Raw genomic sequence first — 26,743 nt, 5'->3', positions numbered from 1 at the left:
TGGAAACAAATGCGCGTAATCCGCACCATTTGCAGGTACTTTGATATAATATTCACCAGCTAGGTGAAGGACTTACTGTTTTGCTTCTGCAGAGTGTGTGTAAGGGCTCTTTCACACGAGCTGATCCCGTGCAGGTAATCGCAGCGTGAAAGAGAGCCAAGCCCCGTTCCGGACAGCAGAGACACGGAGCATTAACATGATTAATAATACTCCGTGCCTCTCTGATCTTTTTACTACAAAATCATGGTGACAAACTTTCTCTCATTCTGATTTTGTAGTAAAAAGATCACAGAGAGGCACGGAGCATTATCAGTCATGTTAATGCTCCGTGTCTCTGCTGTCCGGAACGGGGCTTGGCTCTCTCTCACGCTGCGATTACACGCACGGGATCCGCTCGCGTGAAAGAGCCCTAAGAAATTTGTAGTGAGGATTATTTAGAAAATGGTTTAATTTTCCATTTAGTAAGCAAATGAAAGATGAAATCAATTCAAAAGGTGTCCATATCTTTTAACCTGAATAACCTTGCAGAATAAGAATTGGCTAAACTATGGAGAGGCGTCTACACCGGACCCCAGGTTAGTGTATATCATACCTTGAAAATGGTTTGCTCTTCTTACTGCTTCCAAGAATGGTAGGGCCGAGCTTGGCGTTCTCTCGCAGCCAATTAGCAGGTGGCAGCTTCAAGTCAGTTTGTTCTTGAAGACGAGCAAACGCCGCAGCCGGCGGAGCAGAAGAGTACTTCACGATAGCGCGACTCTTGATTTCATTGCCCCCATTAGATGACACGGATTTCTGCAGCACAAAGACAAACTTAGGCCTCTTGCACACAACCGTAGGTATTTTGAGGTCCGCAAAAAACACAGATGACATCCATGTGCATTCCGTATTTTGTGGAACAGAACAGCTGGCCCCTAATAGAACAGTCCTATCCTTGTCCGTAATGTGGACAATAATAGGACATGTTCTATTTATTTGCGGAACGGAAACGGAATGCACACGGAGTAACTTTCGTTTTTTTTGCGGACCCATTGAGGTTCCGCATACAGTCCGCAAAGAAAACAGAACAGACATGGAAAGAAAATACGTTCGTATGCAAGAGGCCTTAAAGTCAGACCCAACGTTCGATTCATCCACAACCTAAAAAACTCAAATACATAAGAGACATCGATCACTTGTTCTCTACAATAAATAACGAGGGAACTTTTCCTTTTCGGTTACATTATATGACTGCAGAATAAAAAGCAGAACCCAGCCCCCACCGCCTAGTCTATAAAAAAATATATATACACATTATTAAAGGGTTTCTGTCACCAGGATTAACCCTATTAGACTGGCTGACATCAGCGATGTGCTAATGTCAGCAGACCCTAACTAGCCTATTTTTATGTTTATGGGCGCCCCCCCCTACTGCACAATTTTAACTTTTATTATATGCTAATTAGCCTCTAGGAGCGGGGGGGGCTCAGTTCGTCCACCTCTTTCAACGCCCTTGTTCACTTGATTGACAGGGCCAGGCCAGCGTTGGTCGTCTCCTGCCTGCGAAATCTTGCGCCTGCGCCGTCCTGTTCAGCACAGGCGCAGTGAGTGAAGGACATCGCAGAGAAGAGGGAGGAGAGAGCGGTGACGTCGCTGGATCCTCCTATGTGGTAAGTATTTGCCTAATATTCCCACTAATACCACCAATGATCAAGGGGGCGTTAGAAGAAGAAATCTTTTACACAAAAACCATTCTACCAATAATAATGATATTTTCTTAGTCACATCCCACAGCAAAAGCCATGGTCCACAGAGAGCTTCCAAAGCATCAGAGGGATCTCATTGTTAGAAGGTATCAGTCAGGAGAAGGGTACAGAAGAATTTCCAAGGCATTAGATCTACCATGGAACACAGTGAAGACAGTCATCATCAAGTGGAGAAAATATGGCACAACAGTGACATTACCAAGAACTGGACGTCCCTCCAAAATGGAGGAAAAGACGAGAAGAAAACTGGTCTGGGGTAGAGTGGCAAGATGGAAGCCTTTTCTTATGAAGAAAAACATCCAAGCCAGGCTACATTTTGCAAAAACACATCTGAAGTCTCCCAAAAGCATGTGGGGAAAGGAGTTATGGTCTGATAAAACCAAGGTTGAACTTTTTGGCCATAATTCCAAAAGAAATGTTTGCCGTAAAAACACCACTGCACATCACCAAAAGAACACCATACCCACAGTGAAGCATGGTGGTGGTGGCAGCATCGTGCCAAGGGGCTGTTTTTCTTTATCTGGAACTGGGGCCTTAGTTAAGCTAGAGGGAATTATGAACAGTTCCAAATACCAGTCAATATTGGCACAAAACCTTCAGGCTTCTGCTAGAAAGCTGAACATGAAGAGGAACTTCATCTTTCAGCTATGGCTGCAGCTAACTATTATTTAAATAATCGATTAATCGAGGACAAAAAAAGGGGATAATTTTACTTAAAAAAATAATGTTCAAAAGCCATATAAAAAAAAAATTGTGGATGACGCACTTATGGGCGGTGGGGGGGGATCTGTGGATGACGCACTGTTATGGGGGGGGGGGGGAGATCTGTGGATGACGCACTGTTATGGGGGGAGGGGATCTGTGGATGACGCACTCTTATGGGGGGGGGGGGGGATCTGTGGATGACGCACTGTTATGGGGGGGGGGGATCTGTGGATGACGCACTGTTATGGGGGGGGGATCTGTGGATGACGCACTGTTATGGGGGGATCTGTGGATGACGCACTGTTATGGGGGGGATCTGTGGATGACGCACTGTTATGGGGGGGGATCTGTGGATGACGCACTGTTATGGGGGGGATCTGTGGATGACGCACTGTTATGGGGGGATCTGTGGATGACGCACTGTTATGGGGGGGATCTGTGGATGACGCACTGTTATGGGGGGGGGGATCTGTGGATGACGCACTGTTATGGGGGGGGATCTGTGGATGACGCACTGTTATGGGGGGGGGATCTGTGGATGACGCACTGTGGGGGGGGGGGGATCTGTGGATGACGCACTGTCATGGGGGGGGATCTGTGGATGACGCACTGTCATGGGGGGGGGGATCTGTGGATGACGCACTGTTATGGGGGGGATCTGTGGATGACGCACTGTTATGGGGGGGGGGGATCTGTGGATGACGCACTGTTATGGGGGGGGATCTGTGGATGACGCACTGTTATGGGGGGGGGGGATCTGTGGATGACGCACTGTCATGGGGGGGGATCTGTGGATGACGCACTGTCATGGGGGGGGGGATCTGTGGATGACGCACTGTCATGGGGGGGGATCTGTGGATGACGCACTGTCGGGGGGGGGGTCTGTGGATGACGCACTGTCATGGGGGGGGGTCTGTGGATGACACACTGTCATGGGGGGGGGATCTGTGGATGACGCACTGTCATGGGGGGGGGATCTGTGGATGACGCACTGTCATGGGGGGGGGGGCTGTGGATGACGCACTGTCATGGGGGGGGGATCTGTGGATGACGCACTGTCATGGGGGGGGGATCTGTGGATGACGCACTGTCATGGGGGGGGGATCTATGGATGACGCACTGTCATGGGGGGGGGATCTGTGGATGACGCACTGTCATGGGGGGGGGGGATCTGTGGATGACGCACTGTTATGGGGGGGGGGATCTGTGGATGACGCACTCTTATGGGGGGAGGGGATCTGTGGATGACGCACTCTTATGGGGGGAGGGGATCTGTGGATGACGCACTGTTATGGGGGGGGATCTGTGGATGACGCACTGTTATGGGGGGGGGGATCTGTGGATGACGCACTGTTATGGGGGGGGGTCTGTGGATGACGCACTGTTATGGGGAGGGATCTGTGGATGACGCACTGTTATGGGGAGGGATCTGTGGATGACGCACTGTTATGGGGAGGGATCTGTGGATGACGCACTGTTATGGGGGGGGATCTGTGGATGACGCACTGTGGAGGGGGGGGGGATCTGTGGATGACACACTGTTATGGGGGGGGGGATCTGTGGATGGCACTGTTATGGGGGGGGGAGAATCTGTGGATGGCACTGTTATGGGGGGGGGGGGGGAGAATCTGTGGATGGCACTGTTATGGGGAGGGGGATCTGTGGATGACCATGCTATGGGGGTGGGGCAGGAATCTATGGACGACACTATACAGATCTCCCCCCCATAACAGCGCCATCCACAGATTCCCCCCCATAACAGCGCCATCCACAGAGTCCCCCCCCCCCCATAACAGCGCCATCCACAGAGCCCCCCCCCATAACAGCGCCATCCACAGAGTCGTCGTCCCCCATAACAGCGCCATCCACAGAGTCCCCCCCCCCCCCCCATAACAGCGCCATCCACAGAGTCCCCCCCCCCCCCCCCCCATAACAGCGCCATCCACAGATCCCCCCCCCCATAACAGCGCCATCCACAGATCCCCCCCCCCCCCCCCCCCCCCCCCCCCCCCCCCCATAACAGCGCCATCCACAGATCCCCCCCCCCCCCATAACAGCTCCGGCCCGGCAGTGACTTTTACTTTAACTTTAAATCAGCGCATCTTTATTACCTTACAATGAAGCTCCGGTAACAGGTAGAGCGAGCGGCGGCGTAACGTCACTCACGTGATGCGCCTGCTCCGCCAACTTTATGAATGAAGCAGGCGGAGCAGGTGCATCACGTGAGTTAGTGACATTACGCCGCCTCCCGCTCTGCCTGTTACCGGAGCTTCATTGTAAGGTAATAAAGATGCGCTGATTAAAAGTTAAATTAAACCGCTCCCGCCCGCATAGCAACAAATTGGCCAATTATTCGATAACGGGATTCGTCGACAACGAATCCAGTTATCGAATATTATCGATTAATCGTTGCAGCCCTACTTTCAGCATGACAACGACCCAAAGCATACATCCAAGTAAACAAAGGAATGGCTTCACCAGAAGAAGATTAAAGTTTTGGAATGGCCCAGCCAGAGCCCAGACCTGAATCCGACTGAAAATCTGTGGGGTGATCTGAAGAGGGCTGTGCACAGGAGATGCCCTCGCAATCTGACAGATCTGGAGTGTTTTTGCCAAGAAGAGTGGGCAAATCTTGCCAAGTCAAAATGTGCCATGCCGATAGACCCATACCCAAAAAGACTGAGTGCTGTAATAACATCAAAAGGTACTGCAACAAAGTATTAGTTTAAGGGTGTGCACACTTATGCAACCATATTATTTTATTTTTATATTTTTTCTTCCCTCCACCTAAAAGATTTCAGTTTGTTTTTCAGTTGAGTTGTACAGTTTATAGGTCACATTAAAGGTGGAAAAAGTTCTGAAATTATTTATCTTTGTCTCATTTTTTTACATCACAGAAACCTGGAGAGAGAAGACAAAAAAGGCAGCACTCCAGAAATGTGAAAGAAACGGATCCCTTTATTCCACCTCTGCAACGTTTCAGCTGCTCAACGCAGTCTTTATCAAGCAATGACCACAAGTGCGTCTCACACGTGGGAACAAGATAACTGAAACATGATTGATGTCATAATACAAAGCATGAGTGATAGAAGTAATATAGTAATACAAATACATGATTCAAACATATATAATCTCATAAAAATCATTGTCACCATATAGTTAATGAAGTGTCTAAGTGCATTAAAGTGATCAGTGACAAAATCAATCAAATATACATATATAAAATCCATGATTGTGGTGATTAATACAAAAGTGTATACCTGTGAATTCAATAAAATAGCTCATTTGGATGTGATTAAGGAGTTTGTCAGGTCCACAGACTCACCATTGTATTGATCAGGATAGTGCAGTATTTCCCAACCAGTGTGCCTCAAGCTGTTGCAAAACTACACCTCCCAGCATGCCCGCACAGCCAAATGCAGTCCGGGCATGCTGGGAGTTGTAGTTTTGCAACAGCTGGAGGCACTCTGGTTGGGAAACACTGGGATAGTGTCCAGTGCGCGCGCCGGCATTCCCAGCAACATGTGGGAATCGAGGAGGGTGGAAACAGCATCAGGCACTACATTGCGCATGCGCCGGAAAAGTCAGTGTCACGCGCGCCATTTGCCAACAGAAACTAAGAGCAAGATCATGCACAAGAGGTAACTGTGCCCATGCCCAAATACCGCTGGAATCAGAGAATCGGCTAGATAAAACTCATTCCTATATCAAACTATGTAATGTCACCATAAGCTCCACCTTATTACCACCTTTTAATCCCCATGGAATCAGACATCTGTTAGGCTGCGCTCACACGGGCGATGATGGATCATGTGATGACCGGAGTGACGTCATCAAAGGTCCTGTTTCTGTAATGAATGCTCACCACAGGTCCTATTCAACAAAAGGAGACAGAAGGCGATGCCGGGCTACGCGATCAAGTGGACTAAGGTGAGTTAAATTTTTTTTATTTATTTTATCCCTCTAGCTCTATTTTACTATGCGTTCTGTATTCAGAATGCTATTATTTTCCCTTACAACCATGTTATAAGGGGAAATAATACAATCTACAGAACACCGATCCCAGGCCCGAACTTCTGTGAAGAAGTTCGGGTACCAAACATGCACGATTTTTCTCACGCGAGTGCAAAATGCATTACAATGTTTTGCACTCGCGCAGAAAAATCGCGGGTGTTCCCGCAACGCAGCCGCACATTTTCCCGCAACGCCCGTCTGAACCCAGCCTTACACACCAGGGACCCATAAAGGGACGCCTCCGCTTAGAATTGCCATCCAAGCCGCTGCGACCCAGAGTCTAGGGGGAACAGCAGTCACAAAAGTGGTTATGCGCCCGAACCAGGGGCCTTTTAGGCAAGATAAAGGGAGGAGAATACATATATCCTCTGCACGCAACTCCACTATTCCTCAGCCATAAATATAAACATGTAGAGAAAAGTGACAACACTTTATTTGGAGCAAAAAAAGACTAAACACAGCCACAGCGTCTCCGATTCCAACGCAACTTATAAATTATCAATCCTTAACAGTGACACCAAAGGCCTGATGACCTCCCAAATTAGTAACATAAGTGAATAAGATAAAAATCAAAAACGTGGCGAGTACAAGTAGACATGGCAATCCTAGACACGGTCCAAAGGGGCTTCAAGCTTGAAATAATCTAAAAATTAGAAAAAAAAAGAGAAATTACCATAATGTCAAAAAGACAAAGTAAAAAATATATATACGTTTCCTACACTTGTATTTCCCCACAATCAGGATCACAAGTCACCATAACCCCACAGGACCAAGGGTCAAATTACCCTAAATTCCACATTTAACCCTCCAGGCTTCAAAGAGTGCAAATGGTAAATCCAATAGAGTTCTCTCCGTTTAAGGAGAGCAACCCTATCACCCCCACGTCTCAACATTGGGATCTGATCTATTATCCTGAACCTTAAATCTTTTTCAGTATGCTTAGCCTCCATAAAATGCTTGGAGGCCGGTAGGTCCATCCTTTCCTCTCGAATAGAAAAACGATGTTGATTCAGGCGCGTCTTCACATCTCACGTCTTTCCCCTAAGGCCCCTTGCAGACGAGCGTGTCCGGATGCGTCTCTGTGCATTGCGGCAAACCCGCGCGAGTAGGTACGCAATTGCAGTCAGTTTTGACTGCGATTGCGTTCCGTTCAGTTTTTATCCAGCGGGTGCAAACTGAATATGATACCCAGACCCGAACTTCTTCACAGAAGTTCAGGTTTGGGTTCAAGGTTGTGTAGATTGTATTATTTCCCCTTATCACATGGTTATAAGGGAAAATAATAGCATTCTAAATACAGAATGCATAGTACAATTGGGATGGAGGGGTTAAAAAAAAAAATATATATATATATATATATATATATATTTATATTAATATATATATTAAACTCCCCTTAATCCACTTGTTTGCACAGTCGGCATCTCTTCTGTCTTCTTTTGTAAGGAATAGGACCTTTGATGACATCACTACGCTCATCACATGATCGATCACCATGGTGATGGATCATGTGATGGACCATGTGATGAGCGTAGTGACGTCATCAAAGGTCCTATTCCTCACAAAAGACAGACAGAAGAGATGCCGGCTGCGCGAACAAGTGGATTAAGGGGAGTTTAATATTTATTTTTATTTTTTTTAACCCCTCCATCCCTATTGTACTAGGGTTGGACGATATCAAAAATATTCAGACGATAACGATATTAAAAAATTTATCGCGATAACGATATATATCGCGATAAATACCCGTTTAAAAGAAAAAAAAACACAAGGAGACGTTATACTGTATGGGGGCAGCCACAAGGAGACGTTATCCTGTATGGGGGCAGCCACAAGGAGACGTTATCCTGTATGGGGGCAGCCACAAGGAGACGTTATCCTGTATGGGGGCAGCCACAAGGAGACGTTATCCTGTATGGGGGCAGCCACAAGGAGACGTTATACTGTATGGGGGCAGCCACAAGGAGACGTTATACTGTATGGGGGCAGCCACAAGGAGACGTTATACTGTATGGGGGCAGCCACAAGGAGACGTTATCCTGTATGGGGGCAGCCACAAGGAGACGTTATCCTGTATGGGGGCAGCCACAAGGAGACGTTATCCTGTATGGGGGCAGCCACAAGGAGACGTTATCCTGTATGGGGGCAGCCACAAGGAGACGTTATCCTGTATGGGGGCAGCCACAAGGAGACGTTATCCTGTATGGGGGCAGCCACAAGGAGACGTTATCCTGTATGGGGGCGGCCACAAGGAGACGTTATCCTGTATGGGGGCGGCCACAAGGAGACGTTATCCTGTATGGGGGCGGCCACAAGGAGACGTTATCCTGTATGGGGGCGGCCACAAGTAGACGTTATCCTGTATGGGGGCGGCCACAAGGAGGCGTTACACTGTATGGGGGGGGCCACAAGGAGGCGTTACACTGTATGGGGGGGGCCACAAGGAGGCGTTACACTGTATGGGGGGGCCACAAGGAGGCGTTACACTGTATGGGGGGCCACAAGGAGGCGTTACACTGTATGGGGGGGCCACAAGGAGGCGTTACACTGTATGGGGAGCCACAAGGAGGCGTTACACTGTATGGGGGGGCCACAAGGAGGCGTTACACTGTATGGGGGGGCCACAAGGAGGCGTTACACTGTATGGGGAGCCACAAGGAGGCGTTACACTGTATGGGGGGGGCCACAAGGAGGCGTTACACTGTATGGGGGCGGCCACAAGGAGACGTTACCCTGTATGGGGGCGGCCACAAGTAGACGTTATCCTGTATGGGGGCGGCCACAAGTAGACGTTATCCTGTATGGGGGCGGCCACAAGTAGACGTTATCCTGTATGGGGGCGGCCACAAGGAGGCGTTACACTGTATGGGGGGGCCACAAGGAGGCGTTACACTGTATGGGGGGGGCCACAAGGAGGCGTTACACTGTATGGGGGGGCCACAAGGAGGCGTTACACTGTATGGGGGGGCCACAAGGAGGCGTTACACTGTATGGGGGGGCCACAAGGAGGCGTTACACTGTATGGGGGGCCACAAGGAGGCGTTACACTGTATGGGGGGCCACAAGGAGGCGTTACACTGTATGGGGGGCCACAAGGAGGCGTTACACTGTATGGGGGGCCACAAGGAGGCGTTACACTGTATAGGGGGCCACAAGGAGGCGTTACACTGTATGGGGGGCCACAAGGAGGCGTTACACTGTATGGGGGGCCACAAGGAGGCGTTACACTGTATGGGGGGCCACAAGGAGGCGTTACACTGTATGGGGGGCCACAAGGAGGTGTTATAATAAGGTCTTGTGGCCACAGGCCACCATACATGCAGTAATACTTTGCGATATACCTTTCCCGCGGCTGCCTCGCTTGTGTGCTCCGATTCTGACATCAGATGCCGGTGGGCAGAGATTTGAATATGGGAGCAAGGAGGAGGGAGAGCCGGGGGCGGCCGCTGCGGGAAGTAGTAAGTTTATAATTTCGTCACCAGAGCACACACTAGTGAGGCAGCTGCAGGAAAAGTCTCTCCAGAGACAACAGTACTCACACAGGGGATCGATTCGCCATCTCCACATATACAATAGAGCCGGTGGGTGACGACGGTGATGATGTCAGATGGTGGGTGGAGACTTGACTAAGGGAGGCGGAGCAAGAAGGAACCAGGCCAGGAGCGAGAGGAAGTAATGTTACTCAGCGGCAGCGCTATGCAAGGTGCAGCGGCGGGCGGGCGCACGTTTAGAAGCGGTCAGTGCACAATGTGAGCTGACCGCTTTGATGACGTCACAAAATACCGCGGTATTTTGGAAACAGCGATATCGCCATATCGCCGTTTTTTTAATACCGCGGTATATCGTGATACCGGTATATCGCCCAACCCTATATTGTACTATGCATTCTGTATTCAGAATGCTATTATTTTCCCTTATAACCATGTTATAAGGGAAAATAATAATGATCGGGTCCCGATCGTCACCTAGCGACAGTGCGTGAAAATCGCACCGCATCCGTACTTGGTTGCGGATGCTTGCGATTTTCACGCAACCCCATTCATTTCTATGGGGCCTGCGTTACGTGAAAAACGCACAAAGAGAAGCATGCTGTGATTTTCACGCAACGCACAAGTGATGCGTGAAAATCACCGCTCATGTGAACAGCCCCATAGAAATGAATGGGTCCTTATTCAGTGCGGGTGCAATGCGTTCACCTACCGCATTGCACCCGCGCGGAAATCTCGCCCGTGTGAAAGGGGCTTAACACAGAGGAGGCGACATGGGCATTCAAGAAGATACACGACAGAAGTGGAATCACATGTAAGGTATTTCTTTATCTGATATTTTTAACCAGTAACCGGGTGACAAAATTCAGAACCTTTCAACATAAGGGAAAGCAAGAAAAGCAACCAGTTCTTTTAGAACCAAAATAAGTACTTAAAAGGAACCTTTTTTGTACCAACATCCGCTCGGACGAGACCATCTTTCAATTTACGTGTACGGCGGTATGATAATAATGGAGGTCTATTAAATTCTAATAAAGACACTCCCCAGAATCGACCAGTGCTTCTTAAGAATAGCACCGATCTGTGGAGAGTGTAATTAGAAACATAAGGAACACGGGGTTCTCTCTGAACCCTAACATTAGACTTGTGCCTCATGCACACGACCGTTGTGTGCATCCGCCTCCGTTCCGTCATTTTTCACCGTTTAGCAGAGATCCCATTCATTTCTATGGAGCTGTGAAAAAAAACTGATAGTCCTCCGTTTTTTCTCCACATCTGTGATCCGTGATTCCAGTCCGTCGAAAAAATATAACCTGTCCTATTCTTGTCAGTGGAAAACGGAGGACGGACCCATTTAAGTCAATGGGTCAGTCAAAAAAAACTGATGCACAACTGGTATGTCATCCGTGTCCTACAAGACCTTGGTGCAATAAAATTACACTTTTCATTAACCTTCCTTTTTTCCCCCTGTCAGACAAAAAAAAAAAAAAGGAAGACACAAGGAAACACAACTGAAGCAAAATCGGACACGGACCACTGAAGCCAAATCACTGACAGTGAAAAAACACTGTCGTGTGCATGAGGCCTTAAAGGGAACCTGTCAAGTGGATATTTGATTATAATCTAACTAATTATATACAATCATTAACTACTAAAAAGTACCTTAGATGTATTCACTTACTGGTGTGACAGATGGTTATCTCATAATATACACACAAAGATGCTGCATGCTAATGAGCTGATTTGAGTCCAGCGTGACATCACTGAGTCCAGCGTTTTTTTTATTCAGAGCTATAGCCCCTCCCCTCCCCACCTGCTGCTGGTTCATATGGAAACAAACTGTCATTCAGCAGCAGGTGGGCGGGGGAGTCAGGAGCTCATGAATATTCATGACTTATTATCAGCTGGAGCTTTTCAATACAAGATGTTGGCAGATTGACTGGGTCAATTAAAGAAAGTGACCCAGCATTTTGCTAAGAGAATCAGTCACTTATTTATGTTGCCCTTAGTTAGGACACCATAAAACTGGTGACAGGTTCCCGTTAAGTAGGGAATCCCTAGAAATTTCCAATACCCTATCCCTATGATGTTTAATAAGGGACCTCGGATAGCCCCTCTGAGCAAATTTCTCTCCCATCTCATTAAGTCGATTATTAATTAAAATCTCGTCATCCACAATTCTTTTCACTCTCAATAATTGGCTATAGGGCAAAGATCTAATCATAGGTTTTGGATGGCGACTATTATTCATAAGGAGAGTATTCTGGTCTGTACTTTTGGTGAAAAAGGTCACTACGAAGGTGGCCCTCACCAAATGACACCAGTGTATCCAGGAATTGCATCCCCGAGTCAGAGTATGTGAGAGTGAATTGAACATCATGAGCCACCAAATTCAGGTAGTCACGAAATGACTCCAATTCAGTGGACGAACCGGTCCAAACGAGGAAAATGTCTATGTAGCACCACCACCCCAAGATTAGGGGTGGGCGATATGGCCTAAAATCTATATTGAGATATAATTATTTTTTTTTTTTTTTAAGTATTGTTTATTGTTGTTATGCCACAATCACTCATCATATAGAAACAGTAATAAGACATTTCATTGAATACAATTGCATATTTTTCCTTTGTTAACAGCAACAATTGAAATATGGCAAACACATATTTTCCTTTTTCAACCCCCCCCCCCCCCCCCAATCTCTGACACCCCCAGGTGGTCCCCCCATTTTTTAAATAAACCTGCAGATATTTGGTCCTCCCAAGCGCTTCTGAGTGAATTGTACAACCAAGAGATGGAGATTTTATTATTCCTCTTTATAGATGGCATCGCCATTCTCTAGATAAATCCTTAACTAGACTCTTACCATAGCTCCTCACCTGCATATAAGGGAACAAGTTCGATCCCTGGAGGTTCCATCTCTCCTCCAGTTCTCTCAATGTCATCCATCGAGCTTCCCGCTCATGAAACAAATCTCCTATCCTCTTCACCCCCTTGGTCGCCCATGATTTAAAGTGTTTATCATCATTCCCGGGGAAGAAATTGGGATTGCCCTGTAAAGGGAGGCGTTTAGAAAATTGGTAGGAGAGACCGTACAATTTCCTGATGTTTTTCCAAGCGATAATTGTGTCACGCAAGATTAACGATCTCCTTGCAATACAAGGGAGTTTTGGTATCCCAGTATGCAAGAGGGCCATCAGATCCCATGGAGCTGCAAGCTGCCTTTCTATATCCAAACTGGAGTAGTAAGACTTCGCGTTAGCCCAGTCTATTATGTGTCTACTGAAGCATGCTAGGTTGTAACCCCGTAAGTCTGGGAAGTTAAGTCCGCCATGTCCCTTATGTAGCTTCAGTTTTTTTTTAAGAGATTCCCCCGCCCCCCCCCCCCCCTCCCAAAGAAACCGGACAAATTTTTTTTTCTAATTCTGTCACTTCAGCATGGCGTAAAAGCAACAGTATAGTTTGGAGAGGGTACATGGGTACATCAGCTTCGCCACCCCTATAATTTTGATCAGATGGCAACGCCCCATCAGAGAAAGGGGCAGATTTTGCCACCTCTCTAAATCACCTTTTATCTTTGTTATCAATGGAGGGTAATTTAGCTGGTAAATAGTGGGGAGATCTTCCAATTTTGATACCTAGATATGTGATTTGCGACGACGCTTTGGTGATGCCCAGTCCCAAGGATCTAACATAGGACCCGTCATCGCCCTGTGTTAATGGTAACAATTCGCATTTGGATATATTGATCGAATACCCAGAATATTTTCCGAATTCCTTCAGCAGGTCCATCACTTTCCCCAAATGATCTTTCGGTTTGGAAAGAAATAAAATTACATCATCTGCAAATAAAGCAGCTTTCACCTGGGTTTCCCCGACTCTAATCCCCTCGAAAACAGAGCTACACAGTTCCCTAGCTAGTGGTTCTAGTGCTAGATTAAACAAAAGGGGCGATAAGGGGCAGCCCTGTCTCGTCCCCTTCTGAAGATTGAAGGGTTTAGATAAAAAACCTTGGGTGTACACTCTTGTCTTTGGGTTTTGGTACATCTGGGATAAATATGTCCTAAAAGCCCCAGAGAACCCCATCCTGTCCAGTACCGCTCCCAGCCTTGCTAAACGGACATTATCAAACGCTTTCTCGGCATCCAAGGTGAGCATGGCTGGGAGTTCCCCCCTCATAGGCAAATTATGTATCCTGTCCAAAACTGTTAAAACTGTCCTAATATTAGTCACAGCAGACCTACCCTGGACAAATCCCACTTGTTCCCCCATCAGTTGGGGCATTATATTGGCTAAACGATCTGCTACGATCTTAGCCAAAAGCTTGGCATCAACATTAATCAGGGATATGGGCCTATAGGACCCTGGAAGCAAGGGGTCCTTCCCCGGCTTGGACAGTAGTTTAATATAGGACATGTTTTCACCATCTAATGCCATTCGTCCTTGAAATACTCCATTGAACAGTTCAACAATAACTGGTGAAATCTGAGTTATTAGCGCCTTATAGTATTCCCTGGTAAATCCGTCTGGCCCTGGTGCCTTAGAATTTGCGATATAATTTTAAGCATGTGCGATATATATCGCGATATATTGTTTTCTATATTTCGGGGGGGGGGTTTAAATTATAAAATTTTTTTTACTTTTTATTTAATAACTATTAGCCTCCTTAAGGACTAGAACCCTTGTCATATTCACCCTAATAGAGCTCTATTAGGGTGAATAGGACTTTACACTCTCCCTGCTGCCCTGTGCTTTGTGCACACAACACAGGGAGCTGACCATGGCAGCCAGCCTCTCATCCGCCCCCCAGCCTCTCCCTCTTATCAGCCCCCTCTGGTAACTAAAACCCACCCCAGTATTAATCATTGGTGGCAGTGGGCACAGGGTCCCCCTCCTCCCCCCCATGATTGGTGGCAGTGGGCAGTTCCGATCGGAGTCCCAGCAGTATAATGCTAGGGCTCCGATCGGTTACCATGGCAGCCAGGACGCTACTGAAGTCCTGGCTGCCATGGTAGGTTACTGAGCAGCATTACACTCATGTGCGCCGTGGCCGCCAGGCGCTCCTTCTCATAGGTCTGTGCGGCGCATTGCTAATGCTATAAGAATTAGCAATGCGCCGCACATACAGAAGGAGTGCCCGGCGGCCACGGCTCACGCGAGTATAATGCTGCTCACTAATATACCATGGCAGCCAGGACTTCAGTAGTGTGACTCCTGGCTGCCATGGTAACCAATCGGAGCCCCAGCATTACACTGCTGGGACTCCGATCGGAACTGCCCACTGCCACCAATGCAGAGACTGAAGAACATTCCCGGCACCCGACCTCTGACAGGACGCTGTGATCCGCGCAATTAACCTCTTAACTAAAGGGGTTAATTGCGGCAGATCGCAGCGTGCAGTCATAGGGGCCGGGATATGGCCGGCACATGAACGGTATTCAGGCATTCATTGGTGGCGCAGTGGCCACAGTCCCTCCCCTCCTCCTCCTACTCTGTTCTTATTGGCGGCCAGCAGCAGCCGCGCACAGTGGGGAGGGAGGGACTCCCTCCTTCTCCACTGTGCCGGCTCAGGAGAACATGGTGCGCGCCGAGAGCGCGATCATTCACTACCGCTCCGTGGTCATATCGCGGTCCGGCCATATGCACAAAATCCATATCGTGGCACAAATTTATATCCTATATCGCCCACCCCTACCCAAGATAAATAAAATGAGTGATCTTACACCACCCTGTGGTGCCCTATTAGCTTCAGTTTGTACACTTCTATTAATCACACAAAGGGCATTGTAGCGATAAAGGAATGTCTTTCAAATTCTGCCTATTCAAATGATTGTCAAGAATTTTTTTCAAAGTTGTTGCAGTGTGTTTTACAGTGTCACTACTTCATGTTTCAGGACGATTTTTTTGTTCAATTGCGTGGTACCGCGATGGGCTCCAAAATGGCACCCACATATGCTAATATCTTTATGTCGCAGTTTGAGGAAAGTTATGTTTTGTGGTTACAAAGAACAGAACTAAAGATATCAAAGATAGTAGTGGTGTCCTTGGAAACTAGAAAGTAAATCAATTGCAGAAAAAAAAAAGACCCTTAAAAACATCAACTTTATTTAGATTATGTTAAAATTTAAACCCAAAGATAGAGATCACTACTATGGGCCAGAAAACCCATGTAATTTAGTAGAAATAGTATCCAAATGATAACAGGAACAGGTCTGATAAAAAAGGTTAAATGAGATAAAAGGGACAGGAAATCAACAGGGTGAATGGGTAGTGCAAATGAGAGAGGGTGGGATATCCAAAGGGGAACACTTTCCCTATGGAGACTCTAGTAACACCTCAGCCCAGGGACGACACCTGATGGTGGGGTCTCCCTGTCCTCGTACCTGTCCTACAAAACCCTGGAATGCCCTAGATCAGTGATCAGCAACCTGCGGCTCTCCAGATGTTGTGAAACTACAATGCCCAAAATGCCTACTTGCTGTTTTCTTCTCAGAACTCCAATAGAAATAAATGGAGCATGCTGGGAATTGTAGTTTCACAACAGCTGGAGAGCCGCAGGTTGCTGATCCCTGCCCTAGATGACTTAGGTCATTTATAACATAACTCCGACGCATTTCCCCCGTATGGGTTCCTGAGGGGGTCGGTACTAGTTAGAAATAGTCCCATCAAACAGAAGATACACACAAAAATGAGTCAGACTAGGTAGAAATGGAAAAAGGGGCAAAAATTATTATTATTATACATCACATGGGCTTGAGGAAGAGGACACATGTTAAGTGCCCAAAACTCGCCAGGCTGACTCTTGTGGGGTGCTTGATGATGCCAAGTATGTCTATGTGGGCCACCACTCCAATTTCATCTTGGGGTGGTGGCGCTACATGGACGACATTTTCCTCGTTTGGATTGGCACGGCCACTGAACGGGAGTCATTTCGTGACTACCGAAATTCGGTGGATCATTTTGTCACCCGGTTACTGGTGAAAAATTTCAGATAAAGAAGTACCTTACATGCGATTCCACTTATGTTGTGTTTCTTCTTGAATGCCCATGTCGCCTACTCTATGTTGGGGAGACGACGTGGGAAGTGAAGACGCGCCTGAATCAACATCGTTTTTCTATTCGAGAGAAAAGGATGGACCTACCGGCCTCCAAGCATTTTATGGAGGCTAAGCATACTGAAAAAGATTTAAGGTTCAGGATAATAGATCAGATCCCAATGTTGAGACGTGGGGGTGATAGGGTTGCTCTCCATAAACGGAGAGAACTCTATTGGATTTACCATTTGCACTCTTTGAAGCCTGGAGGGTTAAATGTGGAATTTAGGGTAATTTGACCCTTGGTCCTGTGGGGTTATGGTGACTTGTGATCCTGATTGTGGGGAAATACAAGTGTAGGAAACGTATATATATTTTTTACTTTGTCTTTTTGACATTATGGTAATTTCTCTTTTTTTTCTATTTTTTAGATTATTTCAAGCTTGAAGCCCCTTTGGACCGTGTCTAGGATTGCCATGTCTACTTGTACTCGCCACGTTTTTGATTTTTATCTTCACTTATATGTTACTAATTTGGGAGGTCATCAGGCCTTTGGTGTCACTGTTAAGCATTGATGATTTATAAGTTGCGTTGGAATCGGAGACGCTGTGGCTGTGTTTAGTCTTTTTTTGCTCCAAATAAAGTGTTGTCACTTTTCTCCACATGTTTATATTTATGGCTGAGGAATAGTGAAGTTGCGTGCAGAGGATATATGTATTCTCCTCCCTTTATCTTGCCTAAAAGGCCCCTGGTTCGGGCGCATAACCACTTTTGTGACTGCTGTTCCCCCTAGACTCAGGGTCGCAGCAGTTTGGATGGCAATTCTAAGCCGAAGCTTCCCTTGATGGGTTCTTGGTGTGTAATAGATGTCTGATTCCATGGGGATTTAAAGGTGGTAATAAGGTGGAGCTTATGGTGACATTACATAGTTTGATATAGGAATGAGTTTTATCTAGCCGATTCTCTGATTCCAGCGGTATTTGGGCATGGGCACAGTTACCTCTTGAGCATGATCCTGCCCTTAGTTTCTGTTGGCAAATGGCGCGCGTGACGCTGACTTTTCCGGCAATGCGCAATGTAGCGCCTGATGCTGCTTCCGCCCTCCTCGATTCCCACATGTTGCTGGGAATGCCGGCGCGCGTACTGGACACTATCCTGATCAATACAATGGTGAGTCTCTGGACCTGACAAACTCCTTAATCGCATCCAAATGAGCTATTTTATTGAATTCACAGGTGTACACTTTTGTATTATTCACCACAATCATGGATTTTATATATGTATATTTGATCAATTATGAATTTTGTCACTGATCACTTTAATGCACTTAGACACTTCATTAACTATATGGTGACAATGATTTTTATGGGATTATATATGTTTGAATCATGTATTTGTATTACTATATTACTTCTATCACTCATGCTTTGTATTATGACATCAATCATGTTTCAGTTATCTTGTTCCCACGTGCACTTTATATGTGAGACGCACTTGTGGTCATTGCTTGATAAAGACTGCGTTGAGCAGCTGAAACGTTGCAGAGGTGGAATAAAGGGATCCGTTTTTTTTCAGATTTCTGGAGTGCTGCCTTTTTTGTTTTTTCTATCTATTGGATTCCTGTCCAGGAATATCAGGATTTGCACCCGGGTTCTATTTGGAACAAGTGCTGCTATATTTTGAAATATAGATAGAGATTATATATAGATAGAGAATATATATATATATCTATAATCTCTATCTATAATCTCTATCTCTATATATACACACACATATACACACACACACACACACACACACACACTCACTCACCTAAAGAATTATTAGGAACACCATACTAATACGGTGTTGGACCCCCTTTTGCCTTCAGAACTGTCTTAATTCTACGTGGCATTGATTCCACAAGGTGCTGATGGCATTCTTTAGAAATGTTGGCCCATATTGATAGGATAGCATCTTGCAGTTGATGGAGATTTGAGGGATGCACATCCAGGGCACGAAGCTCCCGTTCCACCACATCCCAAAGATGCTCTATTGGGTTGAGATCTGGTGACTGTGGGGGCCATATTAGTACAGTCAACTCATTGTCATGTTCAAGAAACCAATTTGAAATGATTGGAGCTTTGTGACATGGTGCATTATCCTGCTGGAAGTAGCCATCAGAGGATGGATACATGTTCTCATTCTGTTTACGCCAAATTCGGACTCTACCATTTGAATGTCTCAACAGAAATCGAAACTCATCAGACCAGGCAACATTTTTCCAGTCTTCAACAGTCCAATTTTGGTGAGCTCGTGCAAATTGTAGCCTCTTTTTCCTATTTGTAGTGGAGATGAGTGGTACCCGGTGGGGTCTTCTGCTGTTGTAGCCCATCCGCCTCAAGGTTGTGCGTGTTGTGGCTTCACAAATGCTTTGCTGCATACCTCGGTTGTAACGAGTGGTTATTTCAGTCAACGTTGCTCTTCTATCAGCTTGAATCAGTCGGCCCATTCTCCTCTGACCTCTAGCATCCACAAGGCATTTTTGCCCACAGGACTGCCGCATACTGGATGTTTTTCCCTTTTTACACCATTCTTTGTAAACCCTAGAAATGGTTGTCTGTGAAAATCCCAGTAACTGAGCAGATTGTGAAATACTCAGACCGGCCCGTCTGGCACCAACAACCATGCCACGCTCAAAATTGCTTAAATCACTTTTCTTTCCCATTCTGACATTCAGTTTGGAGTTCAGGAGATTGTCTTGACCAGGACCACCCCCCTAAATGCACTGAAGCAACTGCCATGTGATTGGTTGACTAGATAATTGCATTAATGAGAAATAGAACAGGTGTTCCTAATAATTCTTTAGGTGAGTGTACATATATATATATATATATTTTTATTTATTATCTGGTGGCCAAATTAATTTGATTCGTTGGTGATATAGTGGCCATAAATATAATTATTATTGGTAGAATGGTTTTTTGTGTAAAAGATTTATTCTTCTAATGCCCCCTTGATCATTGGTGGTATCAGTGGGAATATTAGGCAAATACTTACCACATAGGAGGATCCAGCGACGTCACCGCTCTCTCCTCCCTCTTCTCTGCGATGCTGGCTGTATTCAGCGCAGGCGCAGTGAGGAAGCCAGCAGCCGGCGAGCGTCCTTCACTGACTGCGCCTGTGCTGAATACTGAACAGGAAGGCGCAGGCGCGAGATTTCGCAGGCAGGAGGAGACCAACGCTGGCCTGGCCCTGTCAATCAAGTGAACAAGGGCGTTGAAAGAGGTGGAAAATTTGAAGTCAGTTTTGCTTGAGTCTGTGTTGGAGAACTTTATGCCACATTTATCAGATGTCACAGGTTACTTGGTAAATTTGTCTTATCCTTAGACCTAACACTTCTTTCTACAGAAGCCCCTCCAGTTTTCCTACTCCACCCTCCTCCCGGAGTGCGATTGTGACTATTCTCAATGATAAATCTGGAGTGAAACTCAGTAACATAGCTAACCACGCCCACGTTTCCACCCACATTACAAAACTGGAGCAAGTGGTGTAAAAATGCTAAAAGTCGCAAAAGTCCTAAAATTCTGGAGTGAAGGTATGGTTAATCAGGGCCAAAGTCTACAGCTTATACAGGTGAAACTCAAAATTTTTTAATATCGTGCAAAGTTAATTTATTTTAGTAATGCAACTTAGGGTACTTTAACACTTGCGGCAGAGCGATCCGGCAGGCAGTTCCGCCGCCGGAACTGCCTGCCGGATAAGGCAATCTGCATGCAACCGGACAGCATTTGTAGACGGATCCGGATGAGATCCGTCTCACAAATGCATTGCAATACCGGATCCGTCTGTCATACGGACGAACAGATCTGTTTTGATTTTTTCTCAAATTTTTTTCGGATCCGGCACCAATACATTCCTATGGGGAAAAATGCCAGATCCGGCATTCAGGCAAGTGTTCAGGGCCGGAGATAAAACCGTAGCAAGCTGCGGTTTTATCTCAGTCATGAACAGTCAAAAAGACTGAACTGAAGACGTCCTGATTAGTGTTGAGCGAACTTGTGTTTTAGGTTCGGCGTTTAAAGTTCGGGTTATCGAAGAATGGCGTTATGGACCATGGTAGCGGAATCCATAACGGGATTCTTCAATAACCCGAACGTTAGACGCCGAACTTAAAACACAAGTTCGCTCAACACTAATCCTGATGCATCCTGAACAGATTCTCTCCATTCAGAATGCATTAGGATAAAACTGATCAGTTATTTTCCGATATTGAACCCCTAGGACGGAACTCAATACCGGAAAAGAAAAACTCAAGTGTGAAAGTACCCTTAAAAGGTGAAACTAACATGAGATAGACTCATTACATGCAAAGCGAGATATTTCAAGCCTTTATTTGTTATAATTTGGATGATTATGGCTTACAGATTATGAAACCCCAAAGTCTAAATTTTGAGGTCCCCTTTGCTCAGGGGGTATGGATTAAATTAGCTGACTAGAGTGCGACACTTTGAGCCTAGAATATTGAACCTTTTCACAACATTCTAATTTTAAGTTGCATTACTGAAATAAATGAACTTTTGCACGACATTTACATTTTTCGTGTTTCACCTGTAAAAGTGCATTGTTACAAGCTGATACCGCAGCACAGCGACTGCAAAACAAGAGAAAGACCAGGAGAATCCTTACTTGTGTTATGGCGCTGTCCCTCTATGGGGATGCTCTCATGGCTCTTGGCGTGCGGTGACCTTATGGTGTTGGTACTGTATGGGGATGCTCTCATGGCACTGTATGGATAGTGATTTTACAGATCTTGGCGTGGGGTGACCTTATGGTGTCGTATTGGGGGTGCTCTCAGGGCGCTCTCCCTCTATGGGGGTGCTCTCAGGGCGCTCTCCCTCTATGGGGGTGCTCTTATGGCTATGGCGCTGATCTCATGTAGCTGTGGTGGTATGAGGGTGATTCATGGCGCTGTATGGGGGTGATCTCATGGCTCTCGGCGTTGGCGCTCTATGGGGGGGTGATCTCATGGCGCTCTATGGGGGGGGTGATCTCATGGCGCTCTATGGGGGGAGGTGATCTCATGGCGCTCTATGGGGGGAGGTGATCTCATGGCGCTCTATGGGGGGAGGTGATCTCATGGCGCTCTATGGGGGGAGGTGATCTCATGGCGCTCTATGGGGGGAGGTGATCTCATGGCGCTCTATGGGGGGAGGTGATCTCATGGCGCTCTATGGGGGGAGGTGATCTCATGGCGCTCTATGGGGGGAGGTGATCTCATGGCGCTCTATGGGGGGAGGTGATCTCATGGCGCTCTATGGGGGGAGGTGATCTCATGGCGCTCTATGGGGGGAGGTGATCTCATGGCGCTCTATGGGGGGAGGTGATCTCATGGCGCTCTATGGGGGGAGGTGATCTCATGGCGCTCTATGGGGGGAGGTGATCTCATGGCGCTCTATGGGGGGGTGATCTCATGGCGCTCTATGGGGGGAGGTGATCTCATGGCGCTCTATGGGGGGAGGTGATCTCATGGCGCTCTATGGGGGGAGGTGATCTCATGGCGCTCTATGGGGGGGGGTGATCTCATGGCGCTCTATGGGGGGAGGTGATCTCATGGCGCTCTATGGGGGGAGGTGATCTCATGGCGCTCTATGGGGGGAGGTGATCTCATGGCGCTCTATGGGGGGAGGTGATCTCATGGCGCTCTATGGGGGGAGGTGATCTCATGGCGCTCTATGGGGGGAGGTGATCTCATGGCGCTCTATGGGGGAGTGATCTCATGGCGCTCTATGGGGGGAGGTGATCTCATGGCGCTCTATGGGGGGAGGTGATCTCATGGCGCTCTATGGGGGGAGGTGATCTCATGGCGCTCTATGGGGGGGTGATCTCATGGCGCTCTATGGGGGGGTGATCTCATGGCGCTCTATGGGGGGGTGATCTCATGGCGCTCTATGGGGGGGTGATCTCATGGCGCTCTATGGGGGGGTGATCTCATGGCGCTCTATGGGGGGGGTGATCTCATGGCGCTCTATGGGGGGGTGATCTCATGGCGCTCTATGGGGGAGTGATCTATGGGGGGGTGATCTCATGGCGCTCTATGGGGGAGTGATCTATGGGGGGGTGATCTCATGGCGCTCTATGGGGGAGTGATCTCATGGCGCTCTATGGGGGGGTGATCTCATGGCGCTCTATGGGGGGGGTGATCTCATGGCGCTCTATGGGGGGGGTGATCTCATGGCGCTCTATGGGGGGGGTGATCTCATGGCGCTCTATGGGGGGGGTGATCTCATGGCGCTCTATGGGGGGGGTGATCTCATGGCGCTCTATGGGGGGGTGATCTCATGGCGCTCTATGGGGGGGGTGATCTCATGGCGCTCTATGGGGGGGGTGATCTCATGGCGCTCTATGGGGGGGGTGATCTCATGGCGCTCTATGGGGGGGGTGATCTCATGGCGCTCTATGGGGGGGGTGATCTCATGGCGCTCTATGGGGGGGGTGATCTCATGGCGCTCTATGGGGGGGGTGATCTCATGGCGCTCTATGGGGGGGGTGATCTCATGGCGCTCTATGGGGGGGGTGATCTCATGGCGCTCTATGGGGGGGTGATCTCATGGCGCTCTATGGGGGGGTGATCTCATGGCGCTCTATGGGGGGGGTGATCTCATGGCGCTCTATGGGGGGGGTGATCTCATGGCGCTCTATGGGGGGGGTGATCTCATGGCGCTCTATGGGAGGGGTGATCTCATGGCGCTCTATGGGGGGGGTGATCTCATGGCGCTCTATGGGGGGGGTGATCTCATGGCGCTCTATGGGGGGGGTGATCTCATGGCGCTCTATGGGGGGGTGATCTCATGGCGCTCTATGGGGGGGTGATCTCATGGCGCTCTATGGGGGGATCTATGGGGGGGTGATCTCATGGCGCTCTATGGGGGGATCTATGGGGGGGTGATCTCATGGCGCTCTATGGGGGGGTGATCTCATGGCGCTCTATGGGGGGGTGATCTCATGGCGCTCTATGGGGGGGTGATCTCATGGCGCTCTATGGGGGGATCTATGGGGGGGTGATCTCATGGCGCTCTATGGGGGGGTGATCTCATGGCGCTCTATGGGGGGTGATCTCATGGCGCTCTATGGGGGGGTGATCTCATGGCGCTCTATGGGGGGATCTATGGGGGGGTGATCTCATGGCGCTCTATGGGGGGGTGATCTCATGGCGCTCTATGGGGGGGTGATCTCATGGCGCTCTATGGGGGGGTGATCTCATGGCGCTCTATGGGGGGGTGATCTATGGGGGGGTGATCTCATGGCGCTCTATGGGGGAGTGATCTCATGGCGCTCTATGGGGGGGGTGATCTCATGGCGCTCTATGGGGGGGGTGATCTCATGGCGCTCTATGGGGGGGGTGATCTCATGGCGCTCTATGGGGGGGGTGATCTCATGGCGCTCTATGGGGGGGGTGATCTCATGGCGCTCTATGGGGGGGGCGATCTCATGGCGCTCTATGGGGGGGCGATCTCATGGCGCTCTATGGGGGGGCGATCTCATGGCGCTCTATGGGGGGGCGATCTCATGGCGCTCTATGGGGGGGCGATCTCATGGCGCTCTATGGGGGAGTGATCTATGGGGGGGCGATCTCATGGCGCTCTATGGGGGAGTGATCTATGGGGGGGCGATCTCATGGCGCTCTATGGGGGAGTGATCTCATGGCGCTCTATGGGGGGGTGATCTCATGGCGCTCTATGGGGGGGTGATCTCATGGCGCTCTATGGGGGGGTGATCTCATGGCGCTCTATGGGGGGATCTATGGGGGGGGGATCTCATGGCGCTCTATGGGGGGGTGATCTCATGGCGCTCTATGGGGGGGTGATCTCATGGCGCTCTATGGGGGGATCTATGGGGGGGTGATCTCATGGCGCTCTATGGGGGGGTGATCTCATGGCGCTCTATGGGGGGGTGATCTCATGGCGCTCTATGGGGGGGTGATCTATGGGGGGGTGATCTCATGGCGCTCTATGGGGGAGTGATCTCATGGCGCTCTATGGGGGGGTGATCTCATGGCGCTCTATGGGGGGGGTGATCTCATGGCGCTCTATGGGGGGGGTGATCTCATGGCGCTCTATGGGGGGGGTGATCTCATGGCGCTCTATGGGGGGGGTGATCTCATGGCGCTCTATGGGGGGGGTGATCTCATGGCGCTCTATGGGGGGGCGATCTCATGGCGCTCTATGGGGGGGCGATCTATGGGGGGGCGATCTCATGGCGCTCTATGGGGGAGCGATCTATGGGGGGGCGATCTCATGGCGCTCTATGGGGGGGCGATCTCATGGCGCTCTATGGGGGGGCGATCTCATGGCGCTCTATGGGGGGGCGATCTCATGGCGCTCTATGGGGGGGCGATCTCATGGCGCTCTATGGGGGGGGGTGATCTCATGGCGCTCTATGGGGGGGGGTGATCTCATGGCGCTCTATGGGGGGGGTGATCTCATGGCGCTCTATGGGGGGGGTGATCTCATGGCGCTCTATGGGGGGGGTGATCTCATGGCGCTCTATGGGGGGGTGATCTCATGGCGCTCTATGGGGGAGTGATCTATGGGGGGGTGATCTCATGGCGCTCTATGGGGGAGTGATCTATGGGGGGGTGATCTCATGGCGCTCTATGGGGGAGTGATCTATGGGGGGGTGATCTCATGGCGCTCTATGGGGGAGTGATCTATGGGGGGGTGATCTCATGGCGCTCTATGGGGGAGGTGATCTCATGGCGCTCTATGGGGGGGGGTGATCTCATGGCGCTCTATGGGGGGGGTGATCTCATGGCGCTCTATGGGGGGGGTGATCTCATGGCGCTCTATGGGGGGGGTGATCTCATGGCGCTCTATGGGGGGGGCGATCTCATGGCGCTCTATGGGGGGGCGATCTCATGGCGCTCTATGGGGGGGCGATCTCATGGCGCTCTATGGGGGGGCGATCTCATGGCGCTCTATGGGGGGGCGATCTCATGGCGCTCTATGGGGGGGCGATCTCATGGCGCTCTATGGGGGGGCGATCTCATGGCGCTCTATGGGGGGGGCGATCTCATGGCGCTCTATGGGGGGGCGATCTCATGGCGCTCTATGGGGGGGCGATCTCATGGCGCTCTATGGGGGGGCGATCTCATGGCGCTCCATGGGGGGGCGATCTCATGGCGCTCTATGGGGGGGCGATCTCATGGCGCTCTATGGGGGGGCGATCTCATGGCGCTCTATGGGGGGGCGATCTCATGGCGCTCTATGGGGGGGCGATCTCATGGCGCTCTATGGGGGGGCGATCTCATGGCGCTCTATGGGGGGGCGATCTCATGGCGCTCTATGGGGGGGCGATCTCATGGCGCTCTATGGGGGGGCGATCTCATGGCGCTCTATGGGGGGGCGATCTCATGGCGCTCTATGGGGGGGCGATCTCATGGCGCTCTATGGGGGGGCGATCTCATGGCGCTCTATGGGGGGGCGATCTCATGGCGCTCTATGGGGGGGCGATCTCATGGCGCTCTATGGGGGGGCGATCTCATGGCGCTCTATGGGGGGGCGATCTCATGGCGCTCTATGGGGGGGCGATCTCATGGCGCTCTATGGGGGGGCGATCTCATGGCGCTCTATGGGGGGGCGATCTCATGGCGCTCTATGGGGGGGCGATCTCATGGCGCTCTATGGGGGGGCGATCTCATGGCGCTCTATGGGGGGGCGATCTCATGGCGCTCTATGGGGGGGCGATCTCATGGCGCTCTATGGGGGGGCGATCTCATGGCGC

The 26,743-nt window shown here is 49.3% G+C and overlaps 1 protein-coding gene across 2 annotated transcripts in view; it reads right to left on the bottom strand.

Annotated features, from left to right (window-relative positions):
- EDRF1 (erythroid differentiation regulatory factor 1) overlaps nucleotides 1–26,743 on the bottom strand; it is a 103,550-nt gene that overhangs the window by 74,748 nt on the left and 2,059 nt on the right. For both annotated transcript variants that reach the window (XM_040435203.1, XM_040435204.1), the window contains exon 2: nucleotides 593–792. In XM_040435203.1, coding sequence (XP_040291137.1) covers nucleotides 593–792 — 200 coding nt within the window. The remainder of the gene's footprint in view (nucleotides 1–592; nucleotides 793–26,743) is intronic.

The sequence above is a fragment of the Bufo bufo genome, chromosome 6, assembly GCF_905171765.1.
Source record: "Bufo bufo chromosome 6, aBufBuf1.1, whole genome shotgun sequence".
NCBI lineage: Eukaryota > Metazoa > Chordata > Amphibia > Anura > Bufonidae > Bufo > Bufo bufo.
This window is presented reverse-complemented; position numbering and strand designations above follow the sequence as displayed.